The following is a 16,460-nucleotide window of genomic DNA, read 5'->3' on the forward strand; positions in this document are numbered from 1 at the left end:
TATAGATCAATAAAGCCGTTATAAAAGAATGCCTTCTTCAGAGTTTGAAAAGCCCTCACTACACATAACTACAGAATCGTATTTACCCAAAAAGGTTTACAAGTAGTTTTAAACAGTTCTTAATACAGAGAACAACATAACTTACAGACTCTGTCTCAAAGACAGATTCCCACCATGGATCTACACTCGGGAGAGCTGACAGTGCGCATTCTTTACCCCCCATTGCAAGACTCGGAGGACAAAAATCTCAGAAAATAAATGACATTCCCCCCAACTTGCTTGCACAAAGACAAACAAGTTTCCCCTTTTATGAAAGATTAACAAATGAAAACCATCTGGAGCTGGGATGACTAAATCCACAGCTCGCACTAGCCTGGGGGGAGGTGGGCGGTGACGCAGGCGCTGCACTGGAGCCACAGCTCTAGACATAGCAGGACTAGGAAACTCACCTCAAGCTCTTCGCTATCTTTGGGCTTCTCCTCAGAGGTCTGTTTGACAAAGTCAGGGATAAGGATCTCCAGCGTAGCCCGGGCTATGAAAAGAAAAACCCCAAGGGTGAGGGCTTGGGCCCAGCTTCCGGACTCCAGAGCAAGCCACACGCCAGCTCCTGTGCAGGGCCAAGGTTCCCAGGGCTCAGAGGGAAGCGAGGGCCCTGGGCAACAGCAGCATTTCAGAGGCAGGCAGAGGAGAGGCTGGAGGAGCACATCCTGAGCAAAGGACGCAGTGGGGCAAGTGTGAGGCTGTGGGCAGCCTCAGAAGCCACAAAAGCTGTATGTTCTCTTGCCCTGAGGCGCTTGTAGCAGGCAAGGCCGGAGATATGTTTCGGAGAGATGTTTCAGAGAAATCACAGTGGTGGCGTGCAGGCAAATGGCTCAGCAGGACCCAGGCCAAGTAGTAAGGCCAGAGGACTGAGCAGGCTGCTGTGAGTGTGGGAGGGAAAAGCAGTGAGACCGGACAGATGCTCTTGAGAAAGCGTCTGCAGGACGGAGCAGAGGGATGGCTCAGTGCCGAGCAGAGATTTCTAAATGAGCAGGCTGCCACTCACACTGGGGTGAGGAAGTGGGGGCGCTGGGGAATGGGGAGGGGTAACAACCTGTCCCTACAGAGTCGGAGGTACTGGCAAGACATCCGAGTGAGTTATCTAGAGAGCAGCTGAGGTCTGAGCAGAGGAAGTGGATCCTCACAGATGGGGAGAGCACAGCCCTGCTGCCAGGATGCTTCCACTCCTACCGTGCGCCCTACTCTGTGAGCCCTCTGCCCCATGACCTTGGCAGCACTAATTTGTTGAGCTGAAAAACCCTTTTGGCACAATCTCTCTAAAATGGACAGGAGGCCTTCCCAGAGGAGTGTAGTGTATGAGCCCAGTACAGCCTCAGAGAAGGAAGGACAAAAAGTGACATATCCTCCCAACCATCCTCAGCATACACCACAAAAGAAAGCAACTCCAAGGTAAACTCTGAGTCCCACAAACAAAAGCATTTTCGCCACCCGAGATCTGGTAAAAACATGATGAAGCCGACATACTTCACGTGGGTACAGGGCAGACCTGCTTTGGAAGACACTACAGCAGAGGCAGAAACCTTAAGAATTGAACTGTGGGCACCAGGCCTGGTGCACACCCCCAACACCCACCCTAAAATGTGCTCCATGTCCAAGAAGAGGCCACGTAACCCTGACGGTGAAGCAGAATGGCTTCCCTTAACTGGAAAAGGAAAACACAGGCCTTCCCAGGATCTGACCAGTTAACTTCAGTCCCAAATCTAGAGATTGGAGGACTCAGATAATCATCCTCACACATGTCAAAACCACTCAGGAAAATCCCTCTTTGTCATCTAGCATGCCCACATTTTGCTCGATTTACATACAAACCCATAGAATGTGTGTTCACCATGACCCAGTTGGCTCTGTGAGCAGTGGGGACAAGGGTAGGAGATTCTAGCCCAGCTGCCACAGAGCAGAGAAGGTTTGAGTTCTCTAGTTTTATTTCTCACATTTTACTTCCTATTTGAGTCTTTGAGCACATACTTTTTAAAAAACCAAATGGCTTTGCCCCACCCCCAGCCCTCCCTAGCCAAGGGGAGGGGTGGACACTGTGGGCAGCATAGGTCTCTGACATCTAAGTAGCCACATTACCAGCTTTGTTCTTCGCAAGTTTTTTGCTGCTTGCAGTTCCAGATCCATAGGTCACACCATCAATGGTCACCGAGGCACCAAAAGGTTCACTTGGGTTCTCTTAAAATTAAAATCATGGTTTTAAAAATGCTTGCTGAGACATTAAAGCGTGCATACGTGCACACATACAATCTGCTAGCACCAACAGATAAGGCAGGGTTGGGGCTACTGCTGGAAGGGAGACATGGGCACTCCCTGAGACACGGAGACAGGGCCAAGGACTGGGCAGCAGGCAGACAGCATGCCAGGAAAACTGGGAAACAGAGGACCAATAAGCTGGAGGGGAACAGGAGGCCAGAGGCAAGGCCAACAGGCACAGGGAACAATGTCTGTGAAAGATGGACAGAGGACTGTGAAGAACAGAGATGTACAGACGCAGGAAGCCAAGCAACGACATGAAACGATGAGTGACGCCTGGGTTCAGGGTTCCACGGGGAAGATAAACTGGTTTTCACAAAGGTGTGATGCAGATGACAACAGGAGACAGCTGGTGGGAAGTGCAGGCCTGAGGCCCCTTCACCCACCTGGGGGCAAGTGGAGACACAGTGAGAGGGCCTTCCTCAGAGCAAGGGATGAGAGGAAGGTGGGAGTGGGGGGGGGTAGTGGGAATGAAAAAAGGGGGAGGCAGGGGCATCTGCCCGCAGAAGGGGTACACGGCTGGGACACCAACCCGCCCCTCTGCAGCACCCTTCTCCCTGCCATGCCCTTTCACTTCTCTCCCAGCAGAGTGGGGTTAACGGTCAGTTCCCGCCTCCCCAGCCATGGCCCCAGTGAGGTGTAGGATTCTTCAAGGCTGAGGTGAGGGAGGTCAAACTTACCACATTCAAAGAAATTATAAACGGGGCGGACCTTGAGGACACGCTGCATGTACTCGTGCAGGATGCAGACCTCGGACTTCCCGTTGGGGTTAATGACAAACTCTGTGACAAGAAGGCCTATCTCAGCAACAGCGTGAGGACCTGTAGCAAGCTAGCTCTCAGGGCCAGGCACCATCCACGTTAGCGCCTCACTGAATTAGGGGCTCACCAACATGAACGCAGTGCACCTCTGCATTCATAGGATCGACATAAGCTTAGAAGTAAATACAACTCAACACACACAGCATACGTTCTAAGACCATCAAGTGAAAAACAACCAGGATCACCCATCTGTCGAAGAGAAAATTTATACACCCCAACTCACCTTTCTTTGTGGGTGCATCCTGCACAGACAGGGTGATGAGCTTCTGATTGGCTGGCAGGATGGGCCTCTCAGACTCAGCCTGTTTCCGTTTCATTTCTCGGTTAAACTGCCGCCGCTCGGCCCAAGTCCTGAATTTCTTCACAGTGACTTGCTCAAAGTCAAAACGCTTTTCCAGGTAGTTCCGAAACTCCTCAAGATCTGTGTGGATTTACCACAGAACAAAACTGCTAACTTCCAACCTAAGAGTCATGTTTCCTCCGTCCAGTGAGTAGGATGGTGCTAGGCTGCCCATCAAACAGGTCCTGCCATGCCATTCCCCATTCCCCTTTCCCTTTTCCTTCTGAAGGGCAAGGAAAGCAAAGAATCAGGTCCTTTTTTGTTTTCTTTCTTTTAAGATTTTACTTATCTATTAGAGAGAGAGAGAGAGAGATAGAGAGAGCGCGCCAAGTGAGAAGAGCACAAGTGCGGGAGAGAGGCAGAAGGAGAGGGAGAAGGAGAGGGAGAAATATGGGGCTCGATCCCAGCACCCTGCGATCACCACCTGAGCCTCAGGCAGACTCGTAACCAACTGAGCTACCCAGGCACCCCTGAATCAAGTCCTGTCACTCAAATTACTCAGGAAGGTCCCATATGGGCAAAGTTCTGAGATGCTCTTTTAGTCTATTTGGAACAAGGACAAGAAGAAAAAAAGCTTTAAAAACAACAACAACAAACCAGCTGGCCTTCAAGACTTTTCTTCCCATATCAAAACAAGTACCACAGTGGCTGAAGCACTGTGCACCTTGTGCTCTCCCCTCCAGCTACCCTGGCTGCTCGCACACTCAGCAACACACCCAGGCAGCTGCGGCCCTGGCACCTGCCATGCCTCTCCCCACACAGACACTGGGCCGGTCCTACTGCTCACCACCCACCCCACTCAGTGACGTTCCCAGGGGCCTCCTGCTTTTACTGTTGCACCCACTACCCCTCTCTCTCCCAAGATATCCTAGAGGCTCACATCACCCTCACTGGTTTCTTACTCAAGTGTAAGCCCTGAGGCAGGGATTCTTGGGCCTCACACTCAGCCCTAAGAACAATACGTGCAGAGGCAGAGGGAGGAGTTCCACATGCAAGACCAAGAAATACATGGTTAAAGCACTGGGCTGTGAAACAATATATCTGCACCCACTTGATCACACCCCTAAACCATGTATTTCTTTACACATGAACACAAGGAAGGAAGTCTGGAAACAAGTCCAAGTGGTCACCTCTCCCACGGAACTAAAATTAGAAGCGAAACGCAGGTGTTTTCCGAAAAGCAGTAACACATTCAGGTGTCATGTGTGCGTAAAAGATGGATTTGAAGAAAGAAACCATTATGTTGAGGTCTTAAAGCAAAAGTTCCTGTCCAGCTGGGTCCTGAGAAAAGTCCCGATACAGACAGAAGACAGGGGAAGCTGACGTGGATGGGGAGGGAGGCAAAAGGCAGGTAGGTTGGGGGGAGAAGGCAGTCAGTGCACGGGAGAAGCCGGGGGCCAGTGACACACCCTGCCTTTCCCCAGATGCTTAAGGCTCCAACTGGCCCTCTCCACCAAGGCCACCCCTCCCTCAGCAGTGGTGTCTCCCCTCAACCCCCACTCTGCCCTAGCTTTTCTAGGCTCCTCACACCTAAGAGTTACAAGAAAGGCTGGGCAGCAATATTCAGACAATATCTAAATAGCAAAAACCAAAAACCCTAAAAACACCAAGTCCTCTTTGAAGGCGATTCAGCAGGTGAGCGGAGATGTCCGCCACCACTGGAGAGACAGCTAAGACTTGCGTGGGTAGGCCTAAGCAAAAACACACAGAAGAGGGAAGAGCAACACAACACAGAGCCAAAAGCCATCCTGGGGCTGAAGAGGGAACATCCACAGAACAGCGCTGCCTCTCAGTACTGGATCTGCGGACTGAAGAAGTTCATTGTGAGTGCATCAGGATAGGTCAAAATGACACCATGTGAGCACGTCCTACTGAAAAACCAGGATTTCAGGAAAGGTCCCAAAAGTGACCAGAGAAAAGGCCAGTCCGCGCTGACAGCAGCCATGTCCATGGCAGCACCGGCCACGCGGGGCCCGCAGACCAAGGCAGGTCCTAAGATCAGGGAGACAGGCATTTCCCACCACCACATAAGAGTGGAGAGAGGTCCCTAGAAGTCCCTTCCTCACAGAAAAAAGCAGAACAGGTGGCCTTCAGCAGGAGGAATGTGACCCTAAGGAAGGCGTGGAGTGCAGTCATATCCCTGCAGATGGATCCCAGCCAGCAAGGAAGGAAAGTTCACCCCAGAAACTTACCAACTGATTCGTCTTTGCACACCTCAACCTTGGCCTTCACCTGCCCCAGGGCCCCAGGGGCAGCCTCAGCCCCCAGTGGGTCCTTCTCATCTAGGGCCCCCGAGTCAGCTCCTATGGAGTCGGGCTCTTCCAGGGGGAACTCCAACTCCGCAGATCGGCTCAGGGGCTTGACAGGGGACACTTCCCCACTGGGGGCGAGCTCACTGTTTTGCTCTCTTTCCTCATTGTCCTTCATTTTCTTGTAATGCAGACATGGAATGCTGCTCAGAGGAGGATCATGTTTCTGTGGATAGTGAAATTGCAACACAGATTACAAGGATGACCCCGGAGTTCCGAACATCTGAAGCCTTCCACTTGCCTCTTCCTGGCTACCATGTAAACACAGCATGTGCATGTTCAGTCTGCAAACTTACAAGACTAAATTCATCACTGATGCATCCCCTACCCGTATGCTTCCCGTTCCCAGGAAGTATGGCCTGGACCAGGTGACCACCCGAGACTCTCTGTGTAGGTACACTGGGATTCCAGAGTTATGGAATGTCATGATCCACCCATCGGGCAATGGTTCTGTAGGAGGACGGCCACGACCTGCACGGAAGACAAGAGCATCCCACAATCACTTCAAAAACACTTGGGAGTTGTAGAGATGGCTTCAAAATTATGACACATGTCAGATAAAAATAGCAGAGTCAACTGAGGATTGAAAAGAACATCTAAAGAACTAGGGGAGTAGGGGAGTACCCCACCCCCCACCAGACAGAGCCTACCCCAGCCCTGCCTGCCACTCAGCACCGCCCATGCATGAACTCTGTTCTCAATGCTGTGCTTGTTTATATGGCTCCAATCCAGAGAATCTAAGTCCCTCCTCAAACAGGAAGCTGTCTGCCTTGTTCACTGCTGTCCTCTTGGGCCTAGAAGAGCACGTGGTACATGAAGGAGCCTGGGACAAGGTTCTGCAAGACACGAGTCTTGGCCTCAGCTGCTGTCTGCAAGCTGTGGGGACCCCGGTCCTCAATCCCTCACTGCCCGCCTCGGCTGTGGCCAGAGGCGCCCCAGGGGCTGAGTAAGCTTTGCTAATCAATTGCATGTCTGCTGACCACTGCTCCCATGACTCAACAGCAAGTGTTCCTTGTACCTGAGCTGCACACTCTCACCGGCAAATGAAACACTACTTCCAATTCATTCGTTTCTTTTTTCTTTAAATTAAATTAAATTTTTTAAAAATACTTTATTATTTACACAGAGAGAAATCACAAGTAGGCAGAGAGGCACGCAGGGTGGGGGTGGGAGTGGGAAAGCAGGCACCCTGCTGAGCAGAGAGCCTGATGCAGGGCTCGATTTCAGGACCCTAAGATCATGACCTGAGCCGAAGGCAGAGGCTTAACCCACTGAGCCAACCAGGTGTCCTCAATTCATATGTTTCTAAATCAGTTTTAAAACACTACTCCCAATCCCTTCTTTGCTTTACAGGCAGTCACAGAAAAAAGCTCAAGACATATCACACACTTGATACCTGCCACTGACAGGCCCAGTGACTAGGAAAAGTATAAAGACTTAACTGAAACTTAATTCTCTTATAGGAACTGGGAGCAAGTAATTTAGGAACAAAAGAAAAAAGCAAATGAAAATTTAAAAACATAGACATAATGAAATGGCATGAAGGACTTTCACGGACAAAGGAGTAGCCATCCCCGTGCCAGGTCCCCAGCTGACAATGTTAAGCCCTGGCCTGACATCAGAACATAACAATACTGGCTTGATAGCTGATGCCAGGATGGCCCCCAGGAGGGAGCACTACAGGTTAGAGGTGCAGAGACACTGTCAGGCACCCTCCCCTACCCAGGCTAGAGCCAAGGAGCTGCCTTACACCAGCTTTGGGCTGAGTCAGGACAAAGAGAGGCAAACAAAATTCCAGCAAAGTACAACAAGGGATACAGATCCTACTCATTTGTGACAAGTAGCAGTCATAAAATTGGCCCAGCCGTCTGAAGAGTTCACATGCAGCTTACACACAGCCTGTGAGCGTGAGGCCCGTGCTGCAGCTCCTGGAAGGCAGCACTGTGGGGCAGGCTGCCAGGCAGGTGAGGTGGAGCAGAAGGCTGCAGAGGGAAAGGCACAGTAGTGCCCCGTGCAGGCAGGTCCAGTGGCAAGCCTGCAAGTCATGGCCAGGCACTGTGAACCTAAACCAGGCCGCTCATAATGGACAGGGCTTTGTGGCGCCTGGCACACCCAACCCATCCACTCTGCCGTGGGAGACTGCACCCCACCTACACCTCGTTTCCCTCCCATCACGCCCGGCCACCTTCTGCACCCCAGCCCTCAGCCTAAGGTCTCAACTGTGCTCCCGAGTCCCCATGCATCTGTTCAGTCTCGTCGCACTGCCCAATGCCCAGCCCCACAGGCAACTCCAGGCCGACTGCTCCCCGCCAACCCCAAATCCAAGTGCACCTTTGGAACACCTTTACCCCTGGCCACCACCCCTGGAGCTCCCACCCTGGCCACCTAAAGCACACACACCAGGCTGCAGCCATACGAGCTATGCTTTTAGACAAAAACTGTGTAACAACACCAGCCTGCTTCTAGAGGCTTCTCCTGACACTTGGCAGAGAATCCAGAACCCAGACTGCAACCATCACCTGCCACAGTGCTGCACCCACCTCTGGCCTTGGCCTCACATTTCCACTTGTCCATCTTCCCATCTCCCAGCAACAACACCATCCCCAACTCCTCACCCCATCAGAAGTGCCCCCCCATTCCCCTGCACAACACCAGCTACTCTGGTGTGCAACCACAGCAGACACCACAATTTGCACCCAGGTCATCGTGTATCTGGTGCACCCCTGTGTCTTGTCTGTTTCCCCTCATCACACGTGACTGTCCTTCCTCAAACATGTGCCCACTGCTCAGACCACTGCCTGGCACCCAAGGGCTCTCTAACCAGCACTTCTGCTGCCCCACGAACACACGACTTCCTACCTGGCTGACTTACTTTTTAGCACAGTTTTAATCTTGGTCATCATCGGCTGCACGCTCGTCTCTCCGTCAGATGGATGGTCACTGTCTCCTCCATACTTCTCCTCCATTCTTCTCTTTTTGGGAGCACAAAGGCCCTCTTCCAGCAGAGCATCAACATCGTTGTCAAAATCATCCTGCAAAACATGCTGTTCAGACACCAGGGCCCCCAGAGCCTGTGTTCCTGTACCGCAGGCAAGCTCAACAGCATTAGTGAGAACAGACACAGAAATGAGGCACTCTCAAGTGGGGGCCTAGGTATGCCTTTATGTTGCGTGATTATCTGAAAAACAAACAGGAAGAAACTGAAAACTGCAACCAACACACTTGACACTTGGCACAGGTGCACACGCCACCAGGAAGTGCTTCTCAGCAGCACCTTCCGACTCAGGCTGCATAAAGGGTACAAGGTCGACTGCTCAGCCAAACCTTTCTTTAGGAAAAATTTAAAAACTTGGATTTCTTACAGTTTTTTCTTTTCCACATTAACATTATTCCACCTCATATGGGTTTTTTTTTTCCTCTGCAACATCAGCTTTCAAAAGATGCTGCAGTTCCCAACACCTCTTTGGGTTTTGCTAAGAGTGCTCCAAAGGAGGGGTCGCCAACATACCTCATAGGAGAAGTTCAAGGCCTCTTCATCCACTCTGTCTCTCTGCACGATTGCTTTAGCCGTGAACCCGCCTGCTCCTTCTTCATCTAGCTCCAAATTGTCAGTAAAATCTTCTAACTCATCGAGCACTGCGTACTCCACTCTCTTTTCCTGATCCAGCTCATTCTCCTCATCCTTCTTATCAGCACTCTCACCCCCTATACCTACCCCGTTCCCAACACTCCCGCCAAAGGGACAAGCATGCACGTCTCCACTGACAGGGCTAAGGGCCAGACCGCACTCTGCACGAGTGTCGCGCTCCACTCCTGTGTACAGCACCTTCCTGTCCTTACTCCTGCAGCTCTCGGTAAAGCTCACGCTAATCTTTACATCCTTAAGCAACTTAAGGTCAGGGGAGAACTTCCGGACCGCAGGTGCGTGCCGGGCGGTGCGCGGGTTGTGGCCACTACAGTTCGGGTCTATGAGGAGGCGGGCCTTAGAGAAGGATCCTTTGGAGAGAAGAGAAGCTCCGTAGAAGTTGAGCGGGTCCTCAGCAGGGGGTTCGGCCTGTCCATCACCACCAGAGCCAACGTCCATTACCTCTGCATCACTGGACGTTTGCAGGGGAGGTGGTGGAGACTGTTCACGGGGCAGCGCTTGGAGGGGGCAAGCTCGGATCTCCATCACCGCTTCTCCTGCGGGCTCACGCGGGAGAGGAGAGGGACTCTCATATGTCTCCATAGTAAAAGTGGTTAAGACTATTTTAAAAGACCGGAGTTTTAAAAAACCTTACATAAATCTATACAGCTAACATGCACAAGTCCGTTGAGACCCGGGTGCCGTCCTGCCCGCGCTGCACACGCTGGCGGCTTAGTCAAGCTGGCCACATTGCTCTTTTCATTAATGTAGACAGCTTTTAGAACCACTGCCTCAATTATTGGAAATCACAATGCACTCAGCTTAAATGACTGACGACTAAGCGAGTCTGTCTTCATGCCAAAGTGGCACCTTTCTTCTTCCACCTGCAAAGAGATTTAAAAACATCATCACAAAATGACAGAAACCTTCTGCTTCCCTGGTACTGAGAGTCAAGTGCTATTAACAGTGTAGTAAAGAATGTGAAATACTATTGCCTTAGAGAACCTTCTAGGCTTTAAAACAACTGCTCTACCTTCTTCCTTCAGAACCTAAATTATAATTTAAGTGCAAAATTAAATACCTTAATTGTCCACTGTAATTCCTACTTCAGAAGCAAAAAAAAAGTATTAATGTTAAGGCTCAAAAAAAAATTTTTTTTTTAAACTAGGCTAAGCATCACCGCAGCATTCCCCTAACTCAGTTTAATAGGTAAGCAAGCTCGCGGTGCAAGGCTGCCCTTTCCAGAACACACATAAGGTGTGTGGCCTCCCTCTGGCCATCAGAGCGATATGCATCCACTCACCTGCTAGGGCTGGGTCAGTCAGAGGGCGAGGGCGAGTGCGAGACCCTCAGCTCAACTCTGCGGCACTAGGGCCTCAGAGGTACGGCCAGGCGCTCTGCTACCCAGGGACCCCAGGGCTCTCCTGGGCCCACAAGGTGGCACGTGGACCGAGACAGTGATGCAGCGTGCTGAGGTCGCCAGAGGTGGCATGGTTCTGTTCCCAGTAGAGGAGGGGGTGGTGGCTGTGGGGAAGGGAACCTGGCCAGGCTTGGTGGGGGGAGCCTCAGGAGACAGCTGGAGCCAAGGCATAGGAAGCCCTGGGTGCCATCCGGAACCTGGCTCCCTCCTGGGGGACAATAAGGAGCCACCAAGGGTGAAGTGATTCCCATGCCACAATTCAGCCCCTATTTGAAAAGGGAGACTGACAGCTGTGCCAGGCCCAGTGCCTATGCCCAAGGCATAGAGGGCAGTCAGTCCTCCGGGCCAGAGCACAAAGGTATGAAAGAGGCTCTGTTAACGGGGCTGGAGCCCTCAAGAACAGTGAAGACACAGAACTGACCACACTGCTGACCGGGTAGAGGTGGAGAGCAGAGACAAGAGGGAACTGAAGGCAAATGAGACTTCTCCTCTGGAGGGACACACGTGTTCCAGCATTCAGGCAGGAGCCTGCAGAGGAGAATGGATGGAGCCTCCAAGCAGACCTGTCCATTAGGTGCTGAGGCCATAGCTCTGGAGCTGTGACTGGCCCCGAAACAGAAGCCCAGAACGTATCAGCAAGGTGACAGTCACTAAAACCACAGGAGAGAGGCTGTCCAGAGAGGCAACATAGACCAAGAAGAGGGTTGAGGATGCAACTCTGGGAAGCTTCCCTTCAGAGAAATGACTACAAAAGGGATGATGTGAAAAGGCAGGTCAGAGGAACAATCCAAAAACCCAGAGGTCTGCGGGGGGCCGGGCATCAAAGCAGGAGAAGCACGTGCAGATGCAAATGTGTATGCACACACACTCCCACACCATGCAGACACACACACACACACACATGAACATGCCATGCACAAGGATGCAGATATGCACATGCATGCCCATGCCCACATAGGGCAGGCTTGACTGGCTACATGGACAGAACAGAAGACAGCAGATATCACACATTTAAGAAGTTTACTGTGAAGGAGTAGTGTGTGGTGGTTGTACTTTCAAGGAGACACAACATAAACACCAGAGACTTACTCAGATTTAATTAATTCATTCTACCAATATTCATTCACTGGCTTTCTACATGTACCACCATGAGCAAGAGACAAGGTCCCCACCACCTGGACACAGTTGGAAGGGCAATGACCACTAAGCTGTCACTCTATTTCCGAGATTCTAAAATGTCCTTACATTTCTGAATTCAGTGGGAATTTTACCACAATACTTCCCCCAAAGGTATATCTGTCAAAGGTGCTAAAGATCAAGAGAATACAGCATACAGATAACAAGACTCAGAACTGAGGTAAACGCTAAGGAGGCTGCAGCTGAACAGGCATGAGGAGAACTGAGCAAAATAAGTCCAGTTTCCTGGCAACCAACAAATATCATTTCAGAGAAGGACAGACAGGTCAGCATGTACAGTGCTACAGAACACAGATAAAAATCAGGACCAAACCTCTCGGCTTCTGGTAGGTCTGTGGAGACACTACCAAGAGCCAATCTGTGATTCTGGGAGCGGAAAAGGAGGGGAGAACTGAAAACAAATGGTGGTACAGGATGGGGACACCTGCTACCATGTTAAAAGACCAAGCAGCTGCCATCACCAAAGCACAAAGCAAAGATGATAATGACAACAATGCAGGGAGGCCTAGAAGAGGTGCAGGGGGTGGGGTCAGGGAGCTGTAGAGAAAAAAGAGTGTTCCTTCTCCCTGGGAGATCAGGAAAGGCTGACCAGCCCCAGGCGGCAGCAACTCAAGGTTCAGAACTCTACAGTAGGGCAGTCCTGGACAAGTTCCTTACTTTCCCCTGTAAGCTTGCTCTCCTCATTCAACAAGTTTGCTGAACGTTTTCTATATGGCCCACGTGCCATTCTTGATGCTAAGGACACAAGACAGACAAAATCCCTACCTCACAGAGCTCACTTTTTAGAAAGAGAGATGAAGAAACAAGTAAGGAAAGCTGAGAAGTATCAAGAAAAAACAAAGCAAGGAGTTGGGGGTGGGGGCACAACTTCAGAAAGGGCAAACAGCAAAGACTACACAATCAGAGACCACCTGAAAGCAGAAGAGAGTGAGCTAGGTGGGTAGAGAGGATATTTTCCAGATGACAGAAGAGGAAAGGCCCTGGGGTAGAAGTGCAGTGCAGTAGGTGAAAGCAGCAAGCTAAGGGTGACTGAGACCAGGACTGTGGCTCTTAAGAGATGGGCCACTGGACAGGAGGGTCTAAGCACTGAGGTTGCATGATCCAAGGATGCAGAGGCAACCGACCCTCAGGCAGGCCCTGCTCTAAGAGGTGCGTTTTCACTCACCAGTTCTCAGGCACTGAGAGAAAGGTTAAGGACAGAAAGGTTAAGCCACTTACTCAAAGTCACACTGCTAGTAAAGCTAGCAGTGACGCTGCTTTACCACCAGGCAAACTGGCTCCCCTCCTCACTTCCTTGGCTTTACACTATCTTACAGTTCAAAAGAATCCTTCTGTGTCCAGAAAAAGTTTCATGGGTGAGTGGGGGGGGAGGGGCAAGGGTGAGAGCAAAGAGAAGAATTAAAAGGCTCACCAGGCAGTTCAGAATAGCACGTTGGAGGTGGTAAGAAATGGTCCTGAGTGTTGTATGGAGGCCTAAGAGAGAAATCCAGGTGACTCTATGGATTGGAATGGAGCTGTCAAGCATTGAGGTGGTGAAGGCAGCATGGGAAGTGTTGTGGAGTGGGTGAAAATAAGGATTTAGGTTTGGCCATGGCTACTTGGCATCAAAGTAACATATGGAGATCGTGAAGAGACAGCAGCTCAGAAGGGAGGTCAGGGCTGGAGAAGGCGATGGGAGATGTCAAACAGAGAGGGCATTAAAGCCGGGAAGCTAGCTAAGACCACCAAAGGGGGAAGGGCAGCTACTAAGAGGGACCAAGACCAGGCAATCCGGCGAGATTCATGTTTTCTACTACCAGGGTCATGGGCAGATTATACAACAATACCCAGGAAGTGCCCTACAGAGTGCCTGGCCATAAAGGGCTCAAAGAGTGACTCTTCTACCATCAGCCTCACTGCTGCTGCAGCTAATTGAACACATGGATGCAAACCTTGCTTGCCAAGTGAACCATAAGCCAGCAGCAGACTCGCAGCAGGCTCCCCTGGATCCCTGGCACATGGGGTAAAACCAATAGGCTTGGACAGCGCCCTTCACAGAAGTCCACTTGCTGAGGTGGCATTGAGGCGCTGGCTGTCATGTCCAGTGCTGGGGCTGGTGCCTTTCGGTCAAGCCTCTCACACTGCAGCCTCCCGCCCAACCCAGCAGCAGTATGACCTCATCCATTCCTTTTGTCATCCTCTAACAGGCCTCACATCCTGTACTCACAGGCGCACTCCAGACTAGCCATTCACTCCCTTTGGTGAGTGATAGCCTGCGGCAGAATTTGAGCCACTGTGCGTGAGGCCTCTGACTGGGAGTCCAGGCTTCGACCAGGAAAGAGGGTCTCCGCCTGCTGGTTGGCCTCATAGTCACCAGCCCTAGCCTGGACTGCCGTGCATCAGGTATCAAGGTACATGCAAGCATGCACAACAGCAAATCAAATTCCTACCATGAGCAACCCAAGTCCATCGAATGATACTTGACAGGTATCACTATCAACAGGTTGTCACCTTCCATTTATTTCTACCACGACCATTGTTACAACAAAACCACATTCTGCCTATCTAAGTGACACTCAGTCCACGAGCATTTGGCGAAGAAAAAGACTTAGACGACTTCTCAAATTTCCCAAACTGTTACAACCCGGCAGGATCCTGGGCGAGCACTAACCGGGTTCGTACCTTTCCCGCCTGAAAGCGACGCTACGACTTCGGGCCCCCAGGGCGAGGGACCTCTTTGCATTCGGGCTTTGCCCGGGCAGAAAGCGATCCGCGTCGGCGCCACCGGGGCCTGGGGCCCGCCCCCGCCCCACCCCCACCCCGCCACGGCGGGACCCCCGCCCCGCGTCCTCCGAGGCCCGCGGCCATGATGCTTCACAAAGGCCGGGACTCCGCGTGGCTGCCCCGCCTCGCGCCCTCCCGCTCCGCCCCACCCCGCCGTTTGGGCCCTCAGCCCTCGGCCCGGGAAGGAGGGAGGAGAAGGGCGCGCCCTCGCGCAGGCCGCAGCGCCCGCCCGCCCGCCCCGCCCGCGGGGCGCCCCTCGCGCCCCGCACCTACCTCCGGCACCCGCGGCGTGCCCGAGCTGCCCGCAGCTCGACCAAGGGAGGGAGACCCTCACGGCCTGACCGCCACGGCCGCCGCTGCCGCCATCTAGAAAGGCCTCCCAAGCTCTCTCCGGTCCGCGGACCCGCCTGCCGCGCGGGGCGAGCGGAGGGCGGGCCTTGGAGACTCGTGGCCAATCCCAGCACGCGGGCGCCCCGCATTGGGGGAATCGCGGAGCGGGCTGCAGAGGCCGCCAATTGGCAGAGCGTGGCGCTCGCGGCCTCGGTACGCCGCCCAATAGCGCGGCCGCGTGGGCGGGACCAAGAGCTCTGGCCGCGGACGCGCTAACGGTCGCCCCTGGGGCGGGGCCCGCTGCGCGGAGGGCGGCGGCCGCGAGGAGCGCCGGGAACGGGGAGCGCAGGGGATGCCGGGAACAGGAGAGCGCGGGAAGCGCGGGGAATGCCGGGGAACGGGGAGCGCAGGGGATGCCGGGAACGGGAAAACGCGGGAAGCGCGGGGAAGCCGGCGGCGCGGGGAACGCCGGGAGCAGAGGGCGCCTCCGTGGTTTTACGTAGTGCGGGCGGGACCGTAGGCACACAGTCATTACGTTTCCAATTAAAAGCATTAGCATAATCAATGGGAAAAAAGGACAAATACGCTAAACTGTCCGGCATTTTTCCACTTGCTAATGACACTTCAGTAACCTCAGAAAAAGGGAGAGTATGGGTAAACGGAGAAGAGAGAGCTCTTCCTTAGCCAGAATTCCAGTGAATAAATGTGGAAGGAATAATGGAAGTAGGAAATGTCCGTTTTGGCAGCCAGCACAAACCTACCGCTGACAAAAATAACGGATGCTAAAAAATAGCGGGCAGAAGTATGAGACCTGGTAGCGGGCTTTTTTATTGCTTTACAGAGTTGCAAAGTTTCTCCTCAAGACACTAATGTCAAACCTAAAATAGTAACTGCAGTGGAGAAAAACCTCAGAGACAACCAGGTAGCCAAGTGATCGAGGTCACCAACAAATGTACACACATCCAAACATCAAATTTATACCTTGAAGATGTTCGTTGTATAGTAAACTAATGATACCTCAATAAAAATGAAGACAAAAGTCAGCACCAGTAAAGGGACATATTGTGGCCCTCCTGAGAGGGACATGCATCACTTGTTGGTATTTCTAACCAAAAGGCAAAACCTGAAAGATTAGACGAACCCAAATGAGGGGCATTCTAACAAAAAACTGGCAGGTGCTTTTCAAGTGTCAAGATCATTCAAGTCAAAGGTATACTAAGGACCTGTCTTCAATTACAGGAGACACAAGTAAGTGTGAGGTGGGATCTGGACCCTGTATTGGAACCTGGCTCAGGAAAGAGAAGTAGGACAACTGGCAAAATTCAAATCAGGTTTGTAAATTAGC

At 52.1% G+C, this 16,460-nt stretch overlaps 1 protein-coding gene across 1 annotated transcript in view; it reads right to left on the reverse strand.

Moving 5' to 3' along the window:
* Positions 1 to 15,195, reverse strand: part of DGCR8 (DGCR8 microprocessor complex subunit) — a 35,036-nt gene extending 19,841 nt beyond the window's left edge. The window contains exons 1-9 of the mRNA XM_032875842.1: positions 15,059 to 15,195; positions 9,289 to 10,289; positions 8,653 to 8,812; positions 6,109 to 6,251; positions 5,664 to 5,946; positions 3,355 to 3,552; positions 2,991 to 3,092; positions 2,134 to 2,232; positions 450 to 532 (exon numbers count right to left, since the gene is read on the reverse strand). Of these exons, the coding sequence (XP_032731733.1) occupies positions 450 to 532; positions 2,134 to 2,232; positions 2,991 to 3,092; positions 3,355 to 3,552; positions 5,664 to 5,946; positions 6,109 to 6,251; positions 8,653 to 8,812; positions 9,289 to 10,008 (1,788 nt within the window). The 5' untranslated portion in view covers positions 10,009 to 10,289; positions 15,059 to 15,195. The remainder of the gene's footprint in view (positions 1 to 449; positions 533 to 2,133; positions 2,233 to 2,990; positions 3,093 to 3,354; positions 3,553 to 5,663; positions 5,947 to 6,108; positions 6,252 to 8,652; positions 8,813 to 9,288; positions 10,290 to 15,058) is intronic.
* Between the last annotated feature and the right edge of the window lie 1,265 nt (positions 15,196 to 16,460).

This window comes from Lontra canadensis, unplaced genomic scaffold, assembly GCF_010015895.1.
Source record: "Lontra canadensis isolate GAN:19392208 unplaced genomic scaffold, GSC_riverotter_1.0 scaffold57, whole genome shotgun sequence".
NCBI lineage: Eukaryota > Metazoa > Chordata > Mammalia > Carnivora > Mustelidae > Lontra > Lontra canadensis.